General features: G+C 41.1%; 1 protein-coding gene across 1 annotated transcript in view; it reads right to left on the bottom strand.

The window, feature by feature from the left end:
* Positions 1 to 21146: 21146 nt before the first annotated feature.
* LOC139263412 (hypoxia-inducible factor 1-alpha-like) overlaps positions 21147 to 24484 on the bottom strand; it is a 77564-nt gene continuing 74226 nt past the window's right edge. Inside the window, exons 14-15 of the mRNA XM_070879472.1 lie at positions 23581 to 23698; positions 21147 to 22630 (exon numbers count right to left, since the gene is read on the bottom strand). Coding sequence (XP_070735573.1) covers positions 22479 to 22630; positions 23581 to 23698 — 270 coding nt within the window. The 3' untranslated portion in view covers positions 21147 to 22478. The remainder of the gene's footprint in view (positions 22631 to 23580; positions 23699 to 24484) is intronic.

The following is a 24484-nucleotide window of genomic DNA, read 5'->3' as shown; positions in this document are numbered from 1 at the left end:
GGGCGGGGCTCGTGGCCGCAGTGCAGTCCAGGCGGAAAACAACATGAATAAATGCCACCGCCTCCCAATAGAAGCGCGTTTCCTTTTACACCCCCAAACCATCGACCACACACAAACGGCTTGGCAAGGAAAAAAACGTATCTAGGAAAATTTAAATGGGCTGTATGTAGCTGATTAATATGTGACGCTAATGTTAGTGGGTCTGTCCTCCCAGGGGGTTTGTAGGATCTTGAGGAGACATGGTTGGTGGTATTTCTCCAGAGACTTGAGGTGTCTACAGTATATGGTCCATATCTCTGAGCCATACAGGAGGGCAGGTATCACTACAGCCCTGTAGACCATGAGCTTGGTGGCAGATTTGAGGGCCTGGTCTTCGAACACTTTTCCTGAGGCGGCCGAAGGCTGGACTGGAGGCGGTGTTGAATTTCGTCATCAATACCTGCTCTTGTTGATGAGAGGCTCCCGGGATATGGGAAGTGGTCCACGTTGTCCAGGGCCGCACCGTGGATCTTGATGACTGGGGGGGGGGCAGTGCTGTGCGGTGAGGAGTGGCTGGTGGAGGACCTTTGTCTTACAGATGTTTAGTTTAAGGCCTATGTTTTCGTACGCCTCAGTAAATATGTCGACTATGTCCTGGAGTTCAGCCAGGCTAACATCCCCAGCATTGAAGCATTGACCATACTTGATCAGCTCTGCTGGGCAGGCCACATTGTCCGCATGCCAGACACGAGACTCCTAAAACAAGTGCTCTACTCGGAACTCCTTCATGGCAAATGAGCCAAAGGTGGGTAGAGGAAACGTTACAAGGAAACCCTCAAAGCCTTCCTGATAAAGTGCAACATCCCCACTGACACCTGGGAGTCCCTGGCCAAAGATTGCCCTAAGTGGATCTGGGAGGGCACTGAGCACCTCGAGTCTCATTGCCGAGACCATGCAGAAATCAAGTGCAGGTAGCGGAAAGAGCGTGTGGTAACTCTGTCCCACCCACCCTTACCCTTAACGACTATCTGTCCCACCTGTGACAGAAACTGTGCTTCTCGTATTGGACTGTTCTACCACCTAAGGACTCATTTTAAGAGTGGAAGCAAGTCTTCCTAGATTCCGAGGAACTGTCTATGATGATGAATAGGTGAGAATATACAAAGTGATTTTTGCTTCGATCAAATATTATCATAGTGTGTAGAAAGAAAAGACTTGCATTTATACAGTGCATTTCACGACCAACAGGCGTCTCAAAGCGCTTTACAGCCAATGCAATACTTTTGGAGTGTAGTCACTGTTGTAATGTAGGAAACATGTAGCTTAAATTGACATGTGTAAAATTTGGAGCAGTAGAATTTATTAATTTAGGTCATACCTGAAATCGAATAAATGAGTAAAACTGGAAATCAGCACCCGAAATACCTTCCTTAACCTTTTCACCTTTTCTGATGTTCCTTAAATCCTACCTCTTTGACCAAGCTTTTGGCTACGTGCCTTCATGTCTCATTCTTTGGCTGGGTGTCAGTTTTTGACAGATTATGTTAGAGGTGCTATATAAATGCAAGTTATTATTGAAAGAGAAAGGTTAATGTGTTAAATGTGACTAAGTGAAATATACTATACATTTATAAATCCACTTTCAATAGATCGGAACAAATGTTCCACTATGTTTCATGCTGAAGGAGATTTGAGACCCAATTAAAGCATGAGGTGCATTCCTAGATAAGTCACTGACAGTGGTAACACATGCTGCCTCAGCTGGTCAGGTTACTTGTTGGGTTAGTTTCATCTTCAAATGCTCTCCTTTTCCTCCTTTGAATTTTGAGCAAGCCTTCAGTTGCCATTCCACAAACCTACAGGTAATATTTGACTGGCCACGTGTAGGATCTTGTATGATTCTGGTCATTGCATGCTTTCAGATGCAAATAACCCTTTTGTCTGTTAAACATGCACCATTTGTAACTTTTTCTACTAATGTGTAATGCTAGTTAAACATGATTTGGGGTTCAAAAGTAAAAGACACACACTTGATTACATTTTAATGTTTTGTAAAATCTGCTTCTCTGGTCTTGTGTACAGTGTATGTCATGTCATACCAGATGTAACTGCCACACTAAAGAGTCATAGAGATATGCATGTGTAGCATGAAAAATCATCTGTCACACTCTGTTGATGGGTTTAATCTGGTCAGTTAACTATGCTGATCTTCTCTCATATCCAATGAGTAGGAGAAGCTACCACCACTCGGGAATCAGTAATCCACACACAACCACATTTTTATTTTTTCCATAGCTACCAATTACGAACAAACACCAGCCGCAAAAGCAAAGCAATCAAGTTGTTCAAATCATTTTTGGAACCCTTGTTCCTGTCCCTTTTCTTCACTCAGGTACAGCTAAAAATATTTTAAAAACACAAAGCCCAATTTGAAAAAAATTACAAGTTATCCATAAAATTATTTAATGTTGGAAATGCCCACAAGTTCTCACTATACAGGATTGTGGGGCCTAGAGCTTGAATTCTGCTTTATCCAGAACTGGAAATCAGATAGTTTTAGGTGCTGTAGATTTCCAGCTCCTGTTGACCAATTAGTTGAGGAGAAAGATGCAACTTGGGGTTTACGGCTTTCGGCTTGTTCCTGTGGAACAGCAATACTCAGTGTCAAGACAGAATATTTATAAACATACAACTAGGAAGTGTTTGGGGGAAAGAAAAACATGAAGTGCATTAGTAGATAATGAGCACTTTGGTTAGCCTGGAGCATACTGAATGACCACTTGTTCATGCTGCTGGTTATTGAATATCAGATGGGAGGATAACGCTCCCTGGTGTAGTGCTACGCCAATGACTGCTTCAGCAAGAAACACAGATTCATCATCTGCAGAGGCATGAACCTTTTGTAATCACAAAAGAAAGAGAAAATGGAAGGTTTTGGTGAGAAAAATAAACAAAATGCTTTAATTGTGAGCACGAAACATTTATATAATGTAAACAATCAAATTGTTAGGTAAAGCTATCATTTATAGGCAGTCCCTTGAAATTGAGGAAGACTTGCTTCCATGCTAAGTGAGTTCTCAGATGACTGTACAGTCGAATGTGGGAATTACAGTCTCTAACAGCTGGGGCAGACAGTGGTTGAAGGAAAGGGTGGGTGGGGAGCCTGGTTTGCCGCATGCTGCGTCCGCTGTCTGTGGGGCCAAGACCGCCCAAAGTGGAAGGGTATCAAGGGATGTAAAAAAGGCAGGTAGAGTTGAGGTACAGATACAGCATGATTTAATAGAATGTTGGAACAGGCTTGAAGGCTTGCATGACCGACTGTTGCTATATTTTCAAAACACAGTGAAAATTGATGCACTTTGTTTTCCAAAGAAATATTTTATAATTCAAACAAACAGAAGCTCCTTCGGGTCTAATCAGTAGTGTCATTTTTTAATTGGTTCTCTCAAACATACATATAACCTCTAACTCTGTATAAACTCTACCCAAAGTACTTTAAGAAAATTTTAGGGAAAAATCAAATAGGTAATATTAGACTGAAGAAGGATTGTGCCAGTTGGCTTCCATGTTTCTTTTACTGGCTATTCAGCTTGGTTGTTTCCATAACTCTTTAGTAGTTTCTCACTGGTAATTCTCTCTTTTCCTCAGCTTTGATTCATATGTTCTCTAACTCCTCAGTTCTCATTTGCTGCTGTTTTAACTTTGAGCTAATCAACAAAGAATGATGGGAATGTTGTCTCATTACTGAAGTGAGTGTTACACAATAGGAAGTGCATTCAGATGCTGGACTTGAGCAAGAAATCATCCATTTTAAAACTTGGATTCCAAAATGTCCAGATGTTTTTCGTTCGTGTCCTACCTCACTTTTTGCCACCGTTTTACTTTCCTACCTCAAAATGTGAACTCTTGTTAGAACATAGTTACACAGATGGTAGTTACCCTCAAAGTGGCCATTCTCCACATAGGGCTTAAATAGTGGGTTCATCATAAATGGTTCTCGCTCACACTTTCCAGAAGAGGTCATTAGATAGAAATCAGGAGAGTGAAAAACCAATTGTAACATACCTACTGCCACCATGAGAATAGCCAATTCAGCACAGACCAAGGTTTGTATGGTCCAGTTACATAACTGCTTTTAACACATGGCTCACTAAGCAGTTCAAAAGAATGCAACAGGAACAAAGCATTTTCAGACCTTTTGGAATGCTTCTATTGTTTAATTAAGGAAAGAGAGAAACCAAATGCACCCTCGGCATTTATAATAGTGTAGAATGAGCATTTTATTCTGTGGTTATGGCTGTTAATCTAGATGCCTGCTAAATACTGGTTTTATTTCTAATGTTATATAATTCTGTTACGTTTGAACCTTATTAAAATGAATAGAACCAAATCTACACATACAACTTTTTGAATGCAGTATGTTAAACTTTATTGATAAGGATTTTGTAGATAAAGGGGAAGTGCATTCTGAAATGTACCATAATCCGAAATGTTGCAAAATGGTATGGACTGATGTCTTCTAGTTGTCTTTTAAGTGTTTTTGGTTGGAGGCAGTCTAGTAAAAGACATTAAGAACATAAGAAATAGGAGTAGGCCATTTGGCCCCTCGAGCCTGCTTCGTCATTCAATAAGATCATGGCTGATCTGATCATGGACTCGGCTCCATTTCCCTACCCGCTCCCCATAAGCCTTTACTCGCTTATCGCTCAAAAATTTGTGTCTCTCCACCTTAAATATATTCAGTGACCCTAACTCAGCCTCCACAGCTGTCTAGGGCAGAGAATTCCATAGATTTACAACCCTCAGAGAAGAAATTCCTCCTTATCTGTTTTAAATGGGCAGTCCCTTATTCTGAGACTATGTCCCCTAGTTTTAGTTTACCTTAAAAGTGGAAATATCCTCTCTGCATCCACCTTGTCGAGCCCCCTCATTACCTTATATGTTTCGATAAGATCACCTCTCATTCTTCTGAATGCCAATGTATATATGCCCAACCTATTTTCATAAGTCAATCTCCTCATCTCTGCAATCAACCCAGTGAACCTTCTCTGAACAGCCTCCAATGCAAGTATATCCCTCCTTTTAGCAGCACGGGCCAGCCCACACTGCGATATATGTGCGCACTAGGTCCGTGCAGCAGAGCTGGTCTCCAGTCGTCTTGGGTAATCCTTGCCACTGGACCAAGACCTAACTCTGTCAAGCCCGTGTGGTGGCTGGTGTGCAACGGCCACCACACGTTAAAAAAATCCACGCACACGCATCCTTTTTTGGTGTGGATGCAAGTCATCCTCGTTTTGAGAGACCGCCTACGATGATGATTCTTCCTTAAATACGGAGACCAAAACTGTGCGCAGTACTCCAGGTGTGGCCTCACCAATATCCTGTACAGTTGTAGCAGGATTTCTCTGCTTTTATACTCTATCCCTCTTGCAGTAAAGGCCAACATTCAATTTGCCTTCCTAATTACTTGCTGTACCTGCATACTAACTTTGAGTTTCATGCACAAGGACCCCCAGGTCTCTCTGTACTGCAGCACTTTGCAATTTTTCTCCATTTAAATTGTAATTTGCTTTTCTATTTTTTCTGCCAAAGTGGATAACCTCACATTTTCCCACATTATACTCCAGCTGCCAAATTTTTGCCCACTCACTTAGCCTGTCTATATCCCTTTGCAGATTTTTTGCGTCCTCACAATTTGCTTTCCCACCCATCTTTGTATCATCAGCAACTTGGCTAAATGGCACTCGGTCCCTTCATCCAAGTAATTAATATAGATTGTAAATAGTTGAGGACCCAGCACCGATCCCTGTGGCACCCCACTAGTCACTGCCAATCGGAAAATGACCCATTTATCCCGACTCTCTTGTTTTCTGTTAGTTAGCCAATCCCCTATCCGTGCTAATATATTACCCCCAACTCCATGAACTTTTATCTTGTGGAGTAACTTTTTATGTGGCACCTTATTGAATGCCTTCTGGAAATCCATATACACCACATTCACTGGTTCCCCCTTATCCACCCTGCTCGTCAAATCCTCAAAGAACTCCAGCAAATTTGTCAAATATGACTTACCTTTCATAAAACCATGCTGTCTCTGCTTGATTGAATTATGCTTTTCCAAATGTCCCGCTACTGCTTCCTTAAGAATGGGCTCCAGCATTTTCCCAACAACAGATGTTAGACTAACTGGTCTATAGTTTCCTGCTTTTTGTCTGCCTCCTTTTTTAAATAGGGGCGTTACATTTGCAGTTTTACAATCCGCTGGGATTTTGGTATCCAGGGAATTTTGCTAGATTACAACTAATTCATCCACTATCTTTGCAGCCACCTCTTTTAAGAGCCTAGGATGTAAGCCATCAGGTCCAGGGGACTTGTCCGCCTTTAGTCCCATTATTTTACCGAGTAGTACTTCATTAGTGATCGTGATTGTATTCAGTTCCTGCCTTGATTATTCACTATTGGGATGTTTTTAGTATCTTCTACTATGAAGACCGATACAAAATATTTGTTCAACGTCTCTGCCATTCCCCTGTACTCCATTATTAATTCCCCAGTCTCATCCTCTAGGGGACCAATATTTACTTCCCTAGCCATTCTTTTCCTTTTTATGTAACTGTGTTTTTATATTTCATGCTAGTTTACTTTCATAATCTATCTTCCCCCACTTTTTTTTTTAGTCATTCTTTGCTGGCTTTTAAAAGTTTCCCAATCCTCTGGCCTCCCACTCGTCTTCACCACATTGTATGCCCTTGTTTTCAATTTGATACCATCCCTTATTTCCTTAGTTAGCCACGATGGTTATCCCTTCTTAGTCTTTCCTTCTCATTGGGATATATTTTTGTTGTGAGTTATGAAATATCTCCTTAAATATCTGCCACTGCTCATTTGGATGACTTGCAAGTAACTTTATTGCTCAATTTGGTACTGAATCAGAGAGACCAAAGTTTGATCCATGGTCTGTGCTGACTTTTAAATCCTATCCATCTCTGGATTTATTTACCTGGTTACAATTTACCCATGCATTTCATGCAAAAGAAAGTACATCTTCTAAGAAAAATCATCTTTTGGGGTCATATACAACTGATCATTTTCATAAGTTTAAAGTACTCTGGGTTTAATGCTCCCCATCCAGGTGGGTGAGACTTCGTGATCACAATGTGGTTATATCTGACATTGCAAGGATTGGTGAGGTTATAAGAATGCAAACAAATTGGCAACTTTATGCGCTTGAGAAGTCTTGTCAGTGGGCCTGGCAGATTTGAATATGGCTAAGGGAGTGGAGGAACTAAGCAGTTCCTTCAAGATTATTCTGAATGCAATGGACTAAAAGGTACCAAGCTTAAAGGCACCCCTACCTGGTTGAACAGGAATATTAAGCAACTCATGAAGAAATAAGGCATTCAAGGTTATAAAGGAAAATAGCACATTAAGAGTGATTCAATACTAAGGCATGTCAGGATTGCAAAGAAAAAATTCCAACTGAATACGGCAAGAGAAGTGAGGAATATTTTTTTTAAGTTACAAGAGAAAGTAAAACGAGGAATGGAGAGGTCACAAGTGCAATGGTTAATTTGTAGATGATGCAAAGCTAAACAGGGTAAAGGTACAGTAGAATTTGAATATACTTTGGCATTGAGCAGACAGGTGACAGATGAAATACAATGTAGAACTCCAGGTATGGAGACAATAGAAACAAATTAAAATACAAAGATTTTTCAGAAAATACTGTATCCCAAAATATTAATTTGAGACATGACATGTTAAGTCCAGCTTGCTTGGAAGGAACAGGTGACTTTGGATCTATGATTCCCAAAGCGATCTACCACTGTTGGGTTTTTCTTGCCGCATGTCAGTCTGTTGTAGACTAATTGATAAATATTGATTGCTATGATTAATAAATAACTTAGTTGTATCTTGCGACTACCAGGATAGTAGAAGGCAAACTAGATGGACCTTAGGAATTGCTAGATGGAAAAAAAAATACTTGCTCTGATCCACAACCACCATTTTTTTAAGGTACCATATTCTGCCACCAGTTATTTTTGTACTATGACGATCACCACAGAAGGGCCCTGAAGAATCACTGAACATTAAGGACACTAAAAGTTTATCTTTGTACCAGTGCTGTATCATTCATCAGTTTTGTAAACATTATACATAACATTTCAAAAATTAAAATGTAGAGCTTTCAGGAGAAAAAGCCGTAACAATTGCTGAGGTTCTAATTGATCTTTCCATTGTTGTTGTGTGCATCCAATGTTCTTAGACTATTTTACCAGAGGCATTGTAGCTGAGCATGACCCTATTCTAAAATCTACTCATTAATTTTTCCAGCCAGGGTCATTGCTTAGTGCTCGGGAACGTAACAACATAAGAAATAGGAGGAGGTGTAGGCCATTTGGCCCTTGGAGTGCTCCGCCATTCAACAAGATCATGGCTGATCTTCCATCTCAACACCACCTTCCCGCACTATCTCCATATCCCTTAATTCCCCCAAATTTATTGACCTGTTTTGAGGTCAACGACTGAGCACCTCAACGACCAAGCATCCACAGCTCTCTCGAAGAGAATTCCAAAGGTTCAGAACGCTTTAAGTGAAGAAATTTCTCCTCATCTCGGTCCTAAATGGCCAGTCAGGGGAAACATTTTCTCGGCATTAACCCCGTCAAGCTCCTTAAGAATTTTATGTTTCAATGAGATCACCTCTCATTCTTCTAAACTCTAGGGAATATAGGCCTAGTCTATTTAATCTCTCCTCAGGGCAATCCCCCTCATGCCAGGAACCAGTATTGCACTCCCTCGAGGGCAAGTATGTCTTTCCTTAGGTAAGGAGACCAGACTTCTACACAGTACCCCAGGTGTGCCCTCACCAATAGAAACAGAAAATAGGTGCAGAAGTAGGCCATTTGGCCCCTCGAGCCTGCACCACCATTCAATAAGATCATGGCTGATCATTCCCTCAGTACCCCTTTCCTGCTGTCTCTCCATACCCCTTGATCCCTTTAGCCGTGAGGGCTATATCAAACTCACTCTTGAATATATCCAATGAACTGGCATCAACAACCCTCTACGGTAGGGAATTCCACAGGTTAACAACTGAGTGAAGAAGTTTCTCCTCATCTCAGTCCTAAATGGCCCACCGCTTATCCTAAGACTGTGTCCCCTGGTTCTGGACTTCCCCATCGGGAACATTCTTCCCGCATCTAACCTGTCCAGTCCCATCAGAATTTTATATGTTTCTATGAGATCCCCTCTCATCCTTCTAAACTCCAATGTATAAAGGCCTAGTTGATCCAGTCTCTCCTCGTATGTCAGTCCCGCCATCCCGGGAATCAGTCTGGTAAACCTTCGCTGCACTCCCTCAATAACAAGAACGTCCTTCCTCAGATTAGGAGACCAAAACTGAACACAATATTCCAGGTGAGGCCTCACCAAGGCCCTGTACAACTGCAGCAAGACCTCCCTGTTCCTATACTCAAATCCCCTAGCTATGAAGGCCAACATACCATTTGCTGCCTTCACCGCCTGCTGTACCTGCATGCCACCTTTCAATGACTGATGAACCATGACACCCAGGTCTCGTTGCACCTCCCCCTTTCCTAATCTGCCGCCATTCAGATAATATTCTGCCTTCGTGTTTTTGATCCAAAGTGGATAACCTCACATTTATCCACATATACTGCATCTGCCATGCATTTGCCCACTCACCAAACCTGTCCAAGTGACCCTGCAGCCTTTTAGCGTCCTCCTCACAGCTCACACCGCCACCCAGCTTAGTGTCATCTGCAAACTTGGAGATATTATACTCAATTCCTTCATCTAAATCATTAATGTATATTGTAAAGAGCTGGGGTCCCAGCACTGAGCCCTGCGGCACCCCACTAGCCACTGCCTGCCATTCTGAAAAGGACCCATTTATCCCAACTCTCTGCTTCCTGTCTGCCAACTGGTTCTCTATCCACGTCAGTACATTACCACCAATACCATGTGCTTTGATTTTGCACACCAATCTCCTGTGTGGGACCTTGTCAAAAGCCTTTTGAAAGTCCAAATACACCACATCCACTGCTTCTCCCATGTCCACTCTACTGGAATGTTTTGAGGATGTAACTAGAAGATATGTCGAGCATGATTTCCCTTTCATAAATCCATGCTAACTTGGACCGATCCTGACACTGCTTTCCAAATGCGCTGCTATTTCATCTTTAATAATTGATTCCAACATTTTCCCCACTACTGATGTCAGGCTAACTAATTACCCGTTTTCTCTCTCCCTCCTTTTTTAAACAGTGGTGTTACTTAGCTACCTTCCAGTCCATAGGAACTGATCCAGAGTCAATAGACTGTTGGAAAATGATCTCCAATTCATCCACTATTTCTCTGGCCACTTCCTTAAGTACTCTGGGATGCGGACTATCAGGCCCCGGGAATTTATCGGCCTTCAATCCCATCAATTTCCCTAACACAATTTCCCACTTTATAAGGATATCCTTCAGTTCCTCCTTCTTAGACTCTCGGTCCCCTAGTATTTCCAGGTGGTTATTTGTGTCTTCCTTTGTGAAAACAGAACCAAAGTATTTGTTTAACTGGTCTGCCATTTCTTTGTTCCCCATTATAAATTCACCTGAATCTGACTGCAAGGGACCTATGTTTGTTTTCACTAATCTTTTTCTTTTGACATATCTATACAAGCTTTTGCAGTCAATTTTTATGTTCCCAGCAAGCTTCCTTTCATACTCTATTTTCCCCCTCATAATTAAACCTTTTGTCCTCCTCTGCTGTATTACAAAATTCTCAGTCCTCAGGTTTGCTGCTTTTTCTGGCCAATTTATATGCCTCTTCCTTGGATTTAACACTATCCTTAATTTCCCTTGTTAGCCACGGTTGAGCCACCTTCCCCGTTTTATTTTTACTCCACACAGGGATGTACAATTGTTGAAGTTCATCCATGTGATCTTGAAATGTTTGCCATTGCCTATTCACCGTCAACCCTTTAAGTATCATTTGTCAGTTTATTCTAGCCAATTCACGTCTCATACCATTGAAGTTACCTTTCCCCAAGTTCAGGACCCTAGTCTCTGAATTAACTGTGTCACTCTCCATCTTAATAAAGAATTCTACCATATTATGGTCACTCTTCCCCAAGGGGCCTCGCACAAGACTGTTAATTAGTCCTTTCTCATTACACATCACCCAGTCTAGGATGGCCAGCCCGCCAGTTGGTTCCTTGACATATTGGTCTAGAAAACCATCCCTAATACACTACAGGAAATCCTCCACCGCATTGCTACCAGTTTGGTTAGCCCAGTCAATATATAGAGTGAAATTGCCCATTTTAACTGCTGTACCTTTATTGCATGTATCCCTAATTTCTTGTTTGATGCTGTCCCCATCCTCATTACTACTGTTTGGTGGTCTGTACACAACTCCCATTAGTGTTTTCTTCCCTTTGGTATTCCGTAGCTCCACCCATACAGATTCCACATCATCCAAGCTAATGTCCTTCCTTACTATTGCATTAATTTCTTCTTTAACCAGCAACGCCACCCCGTCACCTCTTCCATTTTGCCTATCCTTCCTAAATGCTGAATACCCTTGGATGTTGAGTTCTCAGCCTTGGTCACCCTGCAGCCATGTCTCTGATGCCAATCACATCTGCTAACTGCTATCTGCGCAGTTAATTCGTCCACCTTATTCCGAATACTCCTCGCATTGAGGCACAGAGCCTTCAGGCTTGTCTTTTTATCACACTTTGTCCCTGTATAATTGTAGTAAGACTTCTTTACTCATGTTAGCTTTTGTTGCAAAGTATATCATTTGCTTTCCTAATTGCTTGCTGTACCTGCATGTTAACTTTCTGTGATTCATGTACAAGGACACCCAGGTCCCTCTGAATGCAAACATTTCCCAGTCTCTCGCCATTCAACAAATATTTGACTTTTTTCCCCACCAAATTGGATAACTTCACACTGCCCCACATTGAGTGGACAAGAACATGGCAAATGGAATACAGTCAACCTGCCTATATCTCAGCAGCCGCTTTGTGTCCTCCTCGCAGCTACTTTCCCCACCTAACTTTGTAACATCAGCAAACTTGGATATGTTACACTCAGTCTCTTCATCTAAGTGATGAGTGTGAATTCTGGATGATTTTTTTTCCCCCTCTCCCCAGCCCAGGGGCACTGAAACCAATTATAATTGATCTTCAGATTAGCAATTTTGCAAAATACTCTCAACTAAACAAGTGTTCAACCACTGAGTCTCATTACAGTTTGCTTCTCCCAGAGCACAGAATCAGAGTTTTGGTCAAATTATGGCTGTATATTTTACAAGATTAGAGAGAAGATGCTTCACAATAAAAATCTTGGTCATTTTAATTCCTGCTCAGTACCGTATCCATTAAAATTACTATCGTTACCTCCAGAAGCTGGGTACGAGTTAAGCGTGTACTGCTAGGTGATGTAGTAATCAAAAATAAAAGTCACGCTACTATGCGGTCTAAATTCCTCTAGAAAGCTAAAAATTCGGAATGGGGAAATCATAAATTTAACCAGATTGATAAACTGCACTACTTTTTAAAAAAAAAAATCACAATCCTCCAGTAATTAAAGAAGCCTCAAAAAAATTTTCAGTCTCTGTTTTTCCCAATAAAAATTGAGATAGTATTTAAAGTAGTACACCATTGCCCCAAGGTAGGCAGCGGCCCGGGAGCAGCGTGGAGGCATGCCACTTCAGGGAGCAGCGCGAGTTGGTGCAGGAGTGACGTCATCAAGGTCCAGGTCAGTGATTGGAGCGTGGGCAGATAGAGCAGGAGCGGTGAGAGGCTGTGGAGGGATGTGATCAGGACCCAGGAGAGGCGTGATTTCGGGGCCAGGGGCAGCACTGGCCAGTCCACACTGCGATATGTGTGCGCACTAGGTCCGTGCAACAGAGGTGGTCTCCAGTCGTCTTGGATAACCCTTGTCACCGGACCAAGACCTAGTTCTGTCAAACCTGTGTGGTGGCTGGTGTGCAACGGCCACCACACGTTAAAATCCACACACAGGCATCTGCCACCCTTCAATATGTAGTTCACGACCTGGCATATTAGGTCCTTCATTGAAACACCTGTGAACTCAACCTTTTTTGGCGTGGAAGCAAGTCATCCTCGTTTCGAGGGACTGCCTATGATGATGACACTATTGTCACCCATCTACTCACTCACCTATCCTGAAGTCTGATCAGCCAACAGCATCAAAATTGCACTGGCCAAAGTCATTTTGTGTGGCTGTGCCTTGATGTTACTCACCTTTGACAATCAATGGCACCGTCTCTTCAGGTTCCACTCACACCCTATCCCAACAGAGTTACTCGATCTTAGTTTCTCCTCCTATGCCTGGAGTCACTTTTGGGCTCCATCCTTGGTCCTTCCTATTCATAATGTCCCTTGGCAATATCATTTCCAAGTATGTATGTTCACATGTATGTCAATAATGCTGACCTCTACCTCCCTGCCACACACTGACTGGGATGTTGCAACACTTTCACTACCTGTCCAAAATCAAATTCCATATAAATCATAACTACCCACTGTTCAGCCAGACCAAGCATCCAGTTTGACTCTGTACAGATCTATCAATCTCCCTGATTGCATACTCAGACTATATCTAGTGTGTTCAACGTTGAGCTGAGCTTTCTACTACTCTACATCCATCCACTGTAAAAGCCACTTATTCCCACCTCTGGAAAATTGCTGAATTATACACCCCCTTAATCCCTCATTGCAGAGTTTATAAAATTATATAAATAAAATAATTCTTGTGACACTTCTCAGTTGCAGAAATCTAATTATAATGTGCATCACTTAGGATTCCCCTTGAAGACCCTGTTTGTAAAGCTACACACTTGACAGTGGAAAATCTATGTCTTGCCTGTTGCCACCCAGCATTTTTGCCATGTTTGTCCTCTTTACAACTATTTTCAATCAGGATTAATTCCAGCAAGATACTTCTGGCTGCAGTAAATATACTGAGCCACCTAATGGCTGAATTAGTTGTTACAATTTCAGCACCTAGTTACAACAGTCAGTACTACAATTACTCCAAGACCAGGATTTAAAAAAAAAAGGGTAATTGAAGGGGGTAAAGCTTTCATGAAAAACTATTTGGCCAAGACCTTAATTTTTCTACTGGATGTCATGGTAAGGAAGTCTACTTTCTACACTGGATTTTGCCTTTCATAATCATAGCTGAATTTTTACATCAACTCCACTTTCCTGACCTATCCCTCGATTCCCTTAGTGGCCAAAAATCTATCGAGCTCTGTCTTGAATATACTCATCGACTGAGCATTCATAACGTGCTGGGGGAGCAAATTCCAAAGATTCACAATCCTCCGAGTGAAGAAATTCCTCATCTCAGTCCTAAATGACTGACCCCTTGTCATGAGATTAACCCCTAATTCTAAACTCTCCAGCCAGGGGAAACAACATCTCCGCATCTACCCTGTCAAGCCCTTTAAGAATGTTATACATTTCAATGAGATCACCTCTCATTCTTCTAAACTCCAGAGAATATAGGCCCATTCTACTCGATCTTTCTTCATAGGACAGGAATCAAGCTGGTGAATCTTTATTGCACCCCCTTCTAAGGCAAGTATATCCTTCCTTGGGCAAGGAGACAAAAACTGTACAGAGTACTCCAGGTGTGGTCTTGCAAAGTCCTATATATTTGTAGCAAGATTTCCTTATGTTGCAAGCCCCTTGCAATAAAGGTAAACATATCACTCTCCTTCCTAATTGCTTGCTGTACCTGCATGTTAACTTTGTGATTCGTCAAGATCCACAGTGCGGCGGCCCTGGACAACGTGGACCATTTCCCATACCTCGGGAGCCTCTTAACAAGAGCAGACATTGACGATGAGATTCAACACTGCCTCCAGTGCGCCAGTGCAGCCTTCAGCCGTCTGAGGAAGAGTGTTTGAAGACAAGGCCCTCAAAACTGCCACTAAGCTCATGGTCTACAGGGCTGTAGTTATATCCACCCTCCTGTATGGTTCAGAGACATGGACCATGTACAGTAGACACCTCAAGTTGCTGGAAAAATACCAACGATGTCTCTGCAAGATCCTACAAATCCCCAGGAGGACAGCGCACCAACATTAGCGTTCTCTACCAGGCCAACAGCCCCAGCATTGAAGCACTGACCACATTTGATCAGCTCTGCTGGGCAGGCCGCATTGTTCGCATGCCAGACATGAGACTCCCAAAGCAAGCGCTCTACTCTGAACTTCTTTACAGCAAGCGAGCCAAAAGTGGACAGAGGAAAAGTTACAAGGACACCCTCAAAGCCTCCCTGATAAAAGTGCAACATCCCCACCGACACCTGGGAGTCCCTGGCCAAAGACCGCCCTAAGTGGAGGAAGTGCATCCGGGAGAGCGCTGAGCACCTTGAGACTCATCACCGAGAGCATGCAGAAATCAAGCGCAAGCAGCGGAAAGAGCGTGCAGCAAACCAGTCCCACCCACCCCTCCCCTCAACGACTATCTGTCCCACCTGTGACAGAGACTGTAATTCTCGTATTGGACTGTTTAGCCACCTAAGGATTCATTTTAAGTGTGGAAGCAAGTCTTCCTCGATTCCGAGGGACTGCCTATGATGATGATCATATACAATTGTGGACACCCAATTCCCTCTGAAACCCAAAATTTACTAGTCTGCTTTTCCATTCTTCCTACTAAAGGGGATTATTTCACATATTCCATCTGCTACCTTCTTGCTCAATCACTTAACTGGTCTATATCAATTTGCAGCCTCTTTACATCCTCCTCAGTCTACTTTCCCAACTAGCTTTATATCGTCAGCAAACTTGGATACATTACACTTGGTCCCCTCATCAAAGTCATTGATATAGATTGTAAATAGCTGAGGCTCAAGCACTGATCCTTGTGGCACTCTACTGGTTGACACCCTGCGGTCCTGAAAATGTCCCATTTATTCCTACTGTTTTCTGTCAGTTAACCAACCAATCCCATGAGCCCTAATCTTGTGCAACAACCTATTGTGCAGCATCTTATCGAATGCCTTCTGAAAATCCAAATATTCTACATCCACTTGTCCCCTCCTTGCCAATTACACTCTCAAAGCTGATTTCCCTTTCATAAAACTGTGTTGACTCAGCCTAATCAGTGCCCCGTTACCACATCCTCAATAATAGATTCTAGCATTTTCCCTACTACTGGTGTCAGAATATCTGGCCTATAGTTACAAGTTTTCTCTCTCCCTCATTTATTGAACAGCAGGGTTACATTTGCTACCTTCCAACCCATGAGGACAGTTCTAGCATTTAGGGAATTCTGGAAGATCAAAATCACCATCTCTGCAGCCAACTTTTTATAAAACCCTAGGATGTAGGCCATCAGGTCCAGGGGTTTGTCTGCTTTTAGTCCCATTAATTTTGCCAGTGCTTTTTCTTTAATAATTACTTTTAAGTTCCTCACTCTCATTAGATCCTTGGTTGCCCATAATTTTGAGTATGTTCTTTGTGTCTTCTACATACTTAAAAAATCTTTTACAATGTTTTGATCGTTCTTGCGAGTGTACTTGCACTTTTTATGATTCCTAATCAATCCAAGCAAATGAGGGAGACAGGGATCAATTCCTCACCATTTTGGGGCCCCATATTTCATTGCTGGTAAATCCTATTTCCTCCAAATTGATTCTCACCTTTGATTCTAGATACCTGGATCACTTGAGAAGGGGTTTCATTGAAACAATATAAATTGTGCAAGGACCAAACACTAGCGAGGTGAAGAGCTCACATGTATTGCCATATTTACACACACAATTGGTAAACACTTATTGATGAGGACTATGCCAATTTTAAAAAGCCTCAAGTAGCAATGGAATTTGGTAATTATTTTGTACATTGTGTTCTCAAAGTGAGGGATTTTAACAGTGGAGAATGGAACATTTTCCAGATCAAACACCTGAACCCTTATTTTAACTGGGGTTGACAGGGCAAGGAGCTGATGTGAGGCTTGGACCATTTTAACCTGGACCATTTACATAGTCCATACTCTGAATTGCTTCCAATGTTTGCATTTTAATGTGTTGTTTTTGCTGAATTAAACTGCTTGAATTTTACCTCCAGAAATTCAAACAAAAGTGGGAGACCCACGAAAGCTAAAACATTTATTTCTAATTCATAACCTGTATGTTTCTTGCAGACAGATTGTTTCTTTTCTTCTTTCGTATGGTAGTAACAAAAACAAATGATCAATATCTAAATCAGATGTCCAGTCCAAAACTTCCAGTATAACAGTGTGAATGTCTTGGAGGAAATTCACAGGAAGCCTACGAGGACAGTGTTCGATGATGTGCGCCAGGGTCTGATTAGGATGATAGAGATGCTTTAATCTTCCATCTATGGAGAAGGTGCCACCATGACTAGTTCTGAGGCGGTTGATAGTTGTCCACTGTTTGCGAGGAAGGTTTAATCCTTCAGATTGTATTGTGGGGTCCTCTAAGGGATCCATTTGGTATGTCGTGATTTTTCCAAGCATTGCCATTGGTCATCAAGGCTAAGAGGAAATCGCAGACGTCTTTGGCAACTGTCCAAAATGGCCGCCTATAATAGAGATGGGTTGGTGGTAGATTGGTTAAGTCAGCCTGGATCGGCATGTCTTTGCTAGTGTATCAGTTGTATTCTTGGTGTAGGTTTGGTGGTGCGATGTTTGCAGACATAGGCAGCCACGGTGTTGGTGTTGATAAAAGTATACTGGTGACAATTCTCAGTCGAGTTCAGCTGGACATCAACAGATGTGAAATGTAAACTTGATAGCTATGCCGGAGAGCAATACTCCACTGTAGAGTACACCAGGGCGAGTGTTGCCATACGGAGGGTTTGAGCGCCTGCTCCCCAAGTGGATCAAGCGAGTTTATGAATCAGTTTGACGCTACTCTTTTTGAGATTCTGGAGATGTTGTCCATATGACGGTATGATCGAGCATGACTCTTAAATAGGAGGGTTTTTGGCATGGTTCACCTCTGTGCCGCTCATTATATAAAATGTAATGAATCAGGGCAGTTTCAAGCATTGGCTCCTCAACACAGACGGAAGAACTCCAGATACAGCTACAAGGCCAATTCCAAGTCATAAAAATACACAATACAGAAATCTTGCCCATTTGACAAGGTGAAAACACTTTCTTCTCCCCCTTAATCAGATGAATGGTTAAGTGTATTTCCATCATTTTCTGTTTCTAGGCAATGTTGGCAGCATTCCTGGAGGTTTCACCATGTGACATCTGTTAATATTATTGTATTTACCATATAAAAGTTGGGTGCCCTATAGTTGAGTATCTTTACAAATGGTTTTGCTCCAGCAGCTGTTATAGAAGTTCCAAGAACGAAGGAAAGAACCTAGATATCTCAGGCCAGTCAGCCTAATGTCCGTGGTGGGAGAACTTCTGGAGACTGTAATCTGGGACAAAATTACTTGTCACTTGGAAGAATATAAATTTTTTAAAGGTAAATCAAGTCTGACACTTAAGTTCTTCAATGAAGTAAGACGAGGGTTGATGAAGGTAGTGCAGTTGATTTGTATATGGACTTTCATAATGTGTTTCATAAAGTGCAACATAATACTTTTTAGCAAAATTGAAGCCCATGAGATTAAAGGGGCAGTGGAAGCATGGATATGAAATTGGCTAAGAGACAGAAAGCAGAGAGTAGTGGTAAATGATTGTTTCAGACTGGAGAGAAGTATGAAGTGGTATCCCCGAGGTGTCAGTATTGGAACTACTGCTCTTTGAAATTATACCCAAATCCAGGTCATTTATACTAAAGTTTTCAGATGACACACAGCTTGGAAATGTAGTAAACTATTGAGGATAGTAGAAGGCTTCAGGAGAACATATAGACTGGTGAATTGGGCAGACACATGGCATACAAAATTTAATGCAGAGAAGTGCAAAGTAATGCATTCTGGAAGGAAGAATGAGGAGAGGCAATATAAATTAAATGATACAATTTTAAAGAAGGTGCAGGAACAGCAAGACCTGGGGGTTCACATTCACAAATCTTTGAAGGTGGCAAGCCAAGTTGAGAAGACTGTTACAGAATCCTTGGCTTTATAAATAGAGGGCAGAGTAAAAGTGTACTGAAGTTATGACAAAATTTAATAAATCACTGGTTAGACCACAGCTGGAGTATTATGTCCCAATTTTGGGTACCACACTTTAGGAAGGATGTAGAAATGTATCAGGATGAGGGACTTTAGTTATGTGGAGCGACTATAGAAGGTTATGGGGAGATTTGATAGATGTGTTCAAAATTATGTGGTGTTTTGGTAAGAGTAGATGGGGAGAAACTGCTGTCACTGGCAGGAGGATCGGTAACCAGAGGACACAGATTTTAAGGTAATTGCTAAAAAATCAGAGGGGGAGGTGGGATGAGAATTTTTAAGCAGCAAGTTACGATCTGAAATACACTACCTGAAAAAGTGGTGGAAGCAGATTCTATAGTAGATGGGGAAAGAGCAGGGGAGTGAGACTAATTTCAAAGCCAGCACGGACATGATGGCTGAATGGCCTCTTGTGCTGTAAGACTCTAGTATAGTATTAGGCAGTGCCTTGTATCGAGGATGACCCGCTTCTACACAAAAATAGATGAGTTCACAGGTGTTTTGATGAGGGACCTGACAATCTAGGACCTGAAATACATACTAAAGGGTGGAAGATGCCTGTGCATGGATTCTTTTAACGTGGGGTGGCCATTGCACACGAGCCACTACACGGGCTTGACAGAGCTAGGTCTTGATCCAGTGGCAAGGATTAACCAAGACGACTGCACGGACCTAGTGCGCACGCATGCTCCTACTATCCATAGATCGCAGTGTGGGCTGGCCCGTGTTGCCCCTGGGCCCTCTGCTCTTTTGGGCCCTGAACCCTTGCCTCTCCTGGGCCCTGATCACGATGCTCCTGTGCCCCGATCTCTCACTGCTCCTCCGCCCCGATCAAAAATGGAGCAGTCAGAAACAGGACATCAATTAGTCTCCTCTTAGCTTGGAGATGTCAAATATCAACACTGTTATTTGAAATATTAAACTCCTGCCTAATTGAAGGGTTATCAGCAGAAACAAAAGCCAACTAACAGAATGAACACGATTCTGTTCATCAGCAGGTTCATCCCAACTGCTGAGACACCAGCGAGTTCCTACTGGGGAGAGACCATTCACCTGCTTTGTGTGTGGGAAGGGATTCAGTACCTCATCCAACTTGCTGGTACACCAGCAAGTCCACACCAGAGAGAGGCCGTTCACCTGCTCTGAGTGTGGGAAGGGATTCACTCGCTCTTCCAGCCTGCTGAGACACCAGCGAGTTCACAAGTGACTGCAGGGTTTGGATTCTGCTGTTATGAGTCTAAAACCAAGAAGCCACCCGTGAGCAGGTGAAGACTAGTCAGGAAGAGGGGAAACCAAAGATGGGGAGTGATTCGCAGAGGGGGAGGTGGGAGGAACTTTCATCACAACAGCAACTAATAGTAAATCACTGAAATTGCACCAAAACACTGATTCCCTTCACAAACCAACAGTAATAAAATAGCTCCATCTGGATGTAATGGGTATAACACCCTAATATCCTACCTGTAACAAATAGTAATCCCATCACAATATTTACCTTGAAACTACTGGCAGAATCCCCCTGCATTATGCACAAGATGTGGTCAGGCTTCCCAGTCTATCGACCCTGATAAGCAACCACTTAGCACCCGATTCAGGAACAGTAACACTCATTCCTGTCAATGATTTAATATATCAACATTTAACTTACCAAGCAAGGCACAGCAACATATATGTATATTTCTTTTAAAGTTCTGTACAAAAACAGCATAGCCAATCCTAATGGCAAACAGACAAGATAATGGGCTGTGTAATTGTATCAGTAAGCATCAAGGTAGCTTCAAAAATCTTGAATACATTGAGAAATATGAGTGCAGTTAACATACATCAGTACCCTCTGTCTTTTGAACACATTTATATTTACCAGTTTAATACAAGGAATTATGTATCCAGGATGGTTTCCACCACAGGATTCATCCTCAAAGTCAAATTGATTTTAGCTTAAGGCAAAACGGGCCATAATATATTAATAAAATTAATGAAGATTGCACACTCTAATGAGTGAGCCTGGTCCACATATAATGTTTATTGATGTAATAAAACAATACAGTTAGTGTTAGATCCAACCACAAACAGCAAAAGATGACTGAGCAAAAAAAAATCCAAGTTATACAGTACAATCACACGAGCAAAAACATGTTTTAGACCATTTCATTCAAGAACTGGTTTGGGGCCGGGAATGGGGAGGGAGGGAAAAGAGAAGAAAAAGGAAGAGAACTTATAACCTACCGGATACCTTAATTGGGAATTATAAGTGACAAAGTGCTTTAGAACCAAGACAGAGACTGGGTAACCAAACAAACTAGGAGGTTTTCTAATACAATGCTGTTTCAGTTACATTTATACTCTATATTACTACCTACACAATGCAGAATAAGCAGCAACATTTATACTTAAGTATTGCTAGAAACTTCCACAACTACAGTAGGATTTACTACATCTGGCAAAGTGACTAATTAATTATCAATAAAATGTTAAACTGCACATCAACTGAGACATTGCCCATATTCAAACTGCCAACATTCATTTCCAACAATCAGCTACCCGTGAGGAAAGTGGTTCCTCATAGCTGTCCAACATAAACCATTCTAGATTTTAAAAAATGACAAAAAAAAGTACAAAGTGATTATTTGTGTATGCATTCCATGCTTAACATGATTTTTTACTAAATAACTAAAAAAATCAGTTGGAACTTTTATCCTCTTTAAAAACTAGATTTATAACTGCAAAACATACTGCATAAAGGACTGCTGGTACTTCTTAAGAAAATATATTTTGTGCAATTGTGGCTACAATTAACAGCTGGCAAAGCAAAAATGCTAGTCAGGCAAGAATCCTGAAATAAGTGAATCGTATAGACATCATAGACAATCTTGCCCATCCAGGTTAAAGAATGGCCACAGCCTAACTAGAAAAAAGGTGCTATATTCCCTTTATTTAAGATTTGCTCAACATCTTAGATTTAAAACCAATATAAATTCAAGAATTAGACACGTATGTAAAATGTTATCAGTGCTCATTAAAATAGACCACTAAAATTCATTTACATAGGTGTGCTACTGTCATACAATCCATCCTCCCGATACCATCCTAGGCTTGTCCATATGCCTAAAAGCATCAAGTATCAATAAGATATTTTAAATTGTGAGTTATAAACCTAGACCAACACTGCAAATAAAGAGCAGGTTATGGATGGGGTCAGTGGAGGAGCACTGCTAACAGAAAAACTGCAGTACTGTAGCCAGGCTTCTATAACAATCAGATTTAGAAAATATAAATAGACTGCTTTGGGTGATGGGGCTTCACCATTGTCCATTATTTTGTTCAGCACTGTGAACTTAGTTGACCTGATCCAATGCTCTGAGAACATCTTCACCCTGAAGCAAGGTTCTGTTGTCTTGGATAGGCGCGTTCACTTCACAGTCGTAATTGGTGAGTGTTGGCAAGCTGCTGTTCTCTGCTGAGTGAGTGAGAAGCCTGGCCACTATATCTGAAAGTAAAATTGGATAAATGTAAGAGCTAAAGGAAAGTATTGAACCAAAAATATATATTTTTTAAATGAACTTTTTAAAAACAGCTATACAAGCTTTCAGAACACACGATCACTTTAATAGGGGATTAAAATATTCTAATTAGCCGTCTCCATTTCTTTACTTTATTCAACTTAATAGTAGCATAACATTTTCAGAATTTTTGAAACCATTTTTTTTCCAATTACCATTTTGTAAATGATCCTGACATTTAAAAATCCATTTCATGTTGAAAAGAAATTACATTGCCTAAACAGAATGCAGATCAGGTCCATAATTTAACTTTTTTTGCCTTACATGGGACCTTTTGATTCAACCATTAACAGAATTGGCCATGCTGCATTTAAAAGCTTATTTCAGTCATGGTTTTTAAGTAATTTCTTAGTGTTATTTGTAGGTCAGTCCCCACATTGAAGAAAGATAACTTTTTTTAAATGAAGGATTAAAAATTCCAATTATCGTCAATAGATAATTAGTTAAACCTAAGTGTCCAACCAGTCTTTAGAAATACTAAGATCATTGGAAAAGAATAGATACAGTTTCAGAGTATATTAAGCTGATATCATAATAGATTGAATTTGATGTTAGATTTGGGAGGGAGAAGGGAGAGTCACACATCAGGGCTTTAAATTTCAGTAAGGCAAGCTTTGAAGGGCAGCCACATGAGAACTGCTGAAACAAAGACACACAACTATAGGGGACTGAACTGTTAAAAGTAAATGCAGTAATATTTGCAAACTGTAACAAGTGCCACGTGATCAAACCTCCAGGAATAAGTCAAGAGTTAGAAAGCCTTGGAATTCTATTCAGCATGGATTGGGTGGGAGAAAAGAGAGAAGGAAGGATAAAAAGGAGAAAATGGGAAGAAAAAGTATATTAAAACAAAAGAAAAATCACAGAACAAACTTGCCTGTGGGTAACAACACGAGTGTCTTTTGTTCACTGCTGTCGGCATTAACTCCTTTTACACGCTTCCAAATTTGTGGTGTACTCACTGGAGGGTCAGTGCCACTTTGGAACAATAATTCCTTTTCAAAAAAACAAAACATGTGTACTGCATTTTCACTGGAATCTGGTAAATCAGCAAAATGCAAATTTCTGACACAGCGGAAGCATAAACATTTACAACTTGTCAGGTAGTTAAAACATTTAATAAAACACCTGACTAGATTATACTATATCTGTACATGAAAAATAAAGGTATGGAAACCTGAAGTTTAAAGCAACTCAAAATTACTGCAAGTCTTCAATTGTATTTAATTACTGTAAATGCTAGTTACATTTGTTAAATTTGCCGCTGTTATTGACCACTTTGTATTTGTGCATTAAGTTCACACCAATTACAAATTTCTATGAGCAGTAATAGTCAAGGAAGCGATTTTCAGAGAAATGGACAGAATCTTGGAAAATATTCCCCAGAACACTGTTTAAAAATTCCAGAATTATATGTAATAAGCCCATTCACTGCAAGCCAGTGGCTCTGCTTACAGGACTGGTGAATTATAAATTCTAATGAATCAAATCAGATATTGTAGCAACCCACCACATGTTCATTTGGAGTTACACTGCACTTGTTGTAGTCTCTGGAGGGGATCTGAAGCCACAGGGCTTTTGTTTGTTTAGTAACCCCTGTCGCTTGTATATTGATGGACACCCAAAACCACCTAAAAATACAGTGTAACTTCATCTTTATCCAAATGGTTATCTGACTGTTCTCAATTTAAGGAAGAATGTATGGCAAGAATTACAAATTCAATTAGTTATTTTCCCCAAGGCCTCTTTCAGTAAAGCTTAGAATTAAATGAAGTTGTGTG

Source organism: Pristiophorus japonicus, chromosome 4 (genome assembly GCF_044704955.1).
Source record: "Pristiophorus japonicus isolate sPriJap1 chromosome 4, sPriJap1.hap1, whole genome shotgun sequence".
NCBI lineage: Eukaryota > Metazoa > Chordata > Chondrichthyes > Pristiophoridae > Pristiophorus > Pristiophorus japonicus.
This window is presented reverse-complemented; position numbering and strand designations above follow the sequence as displayed.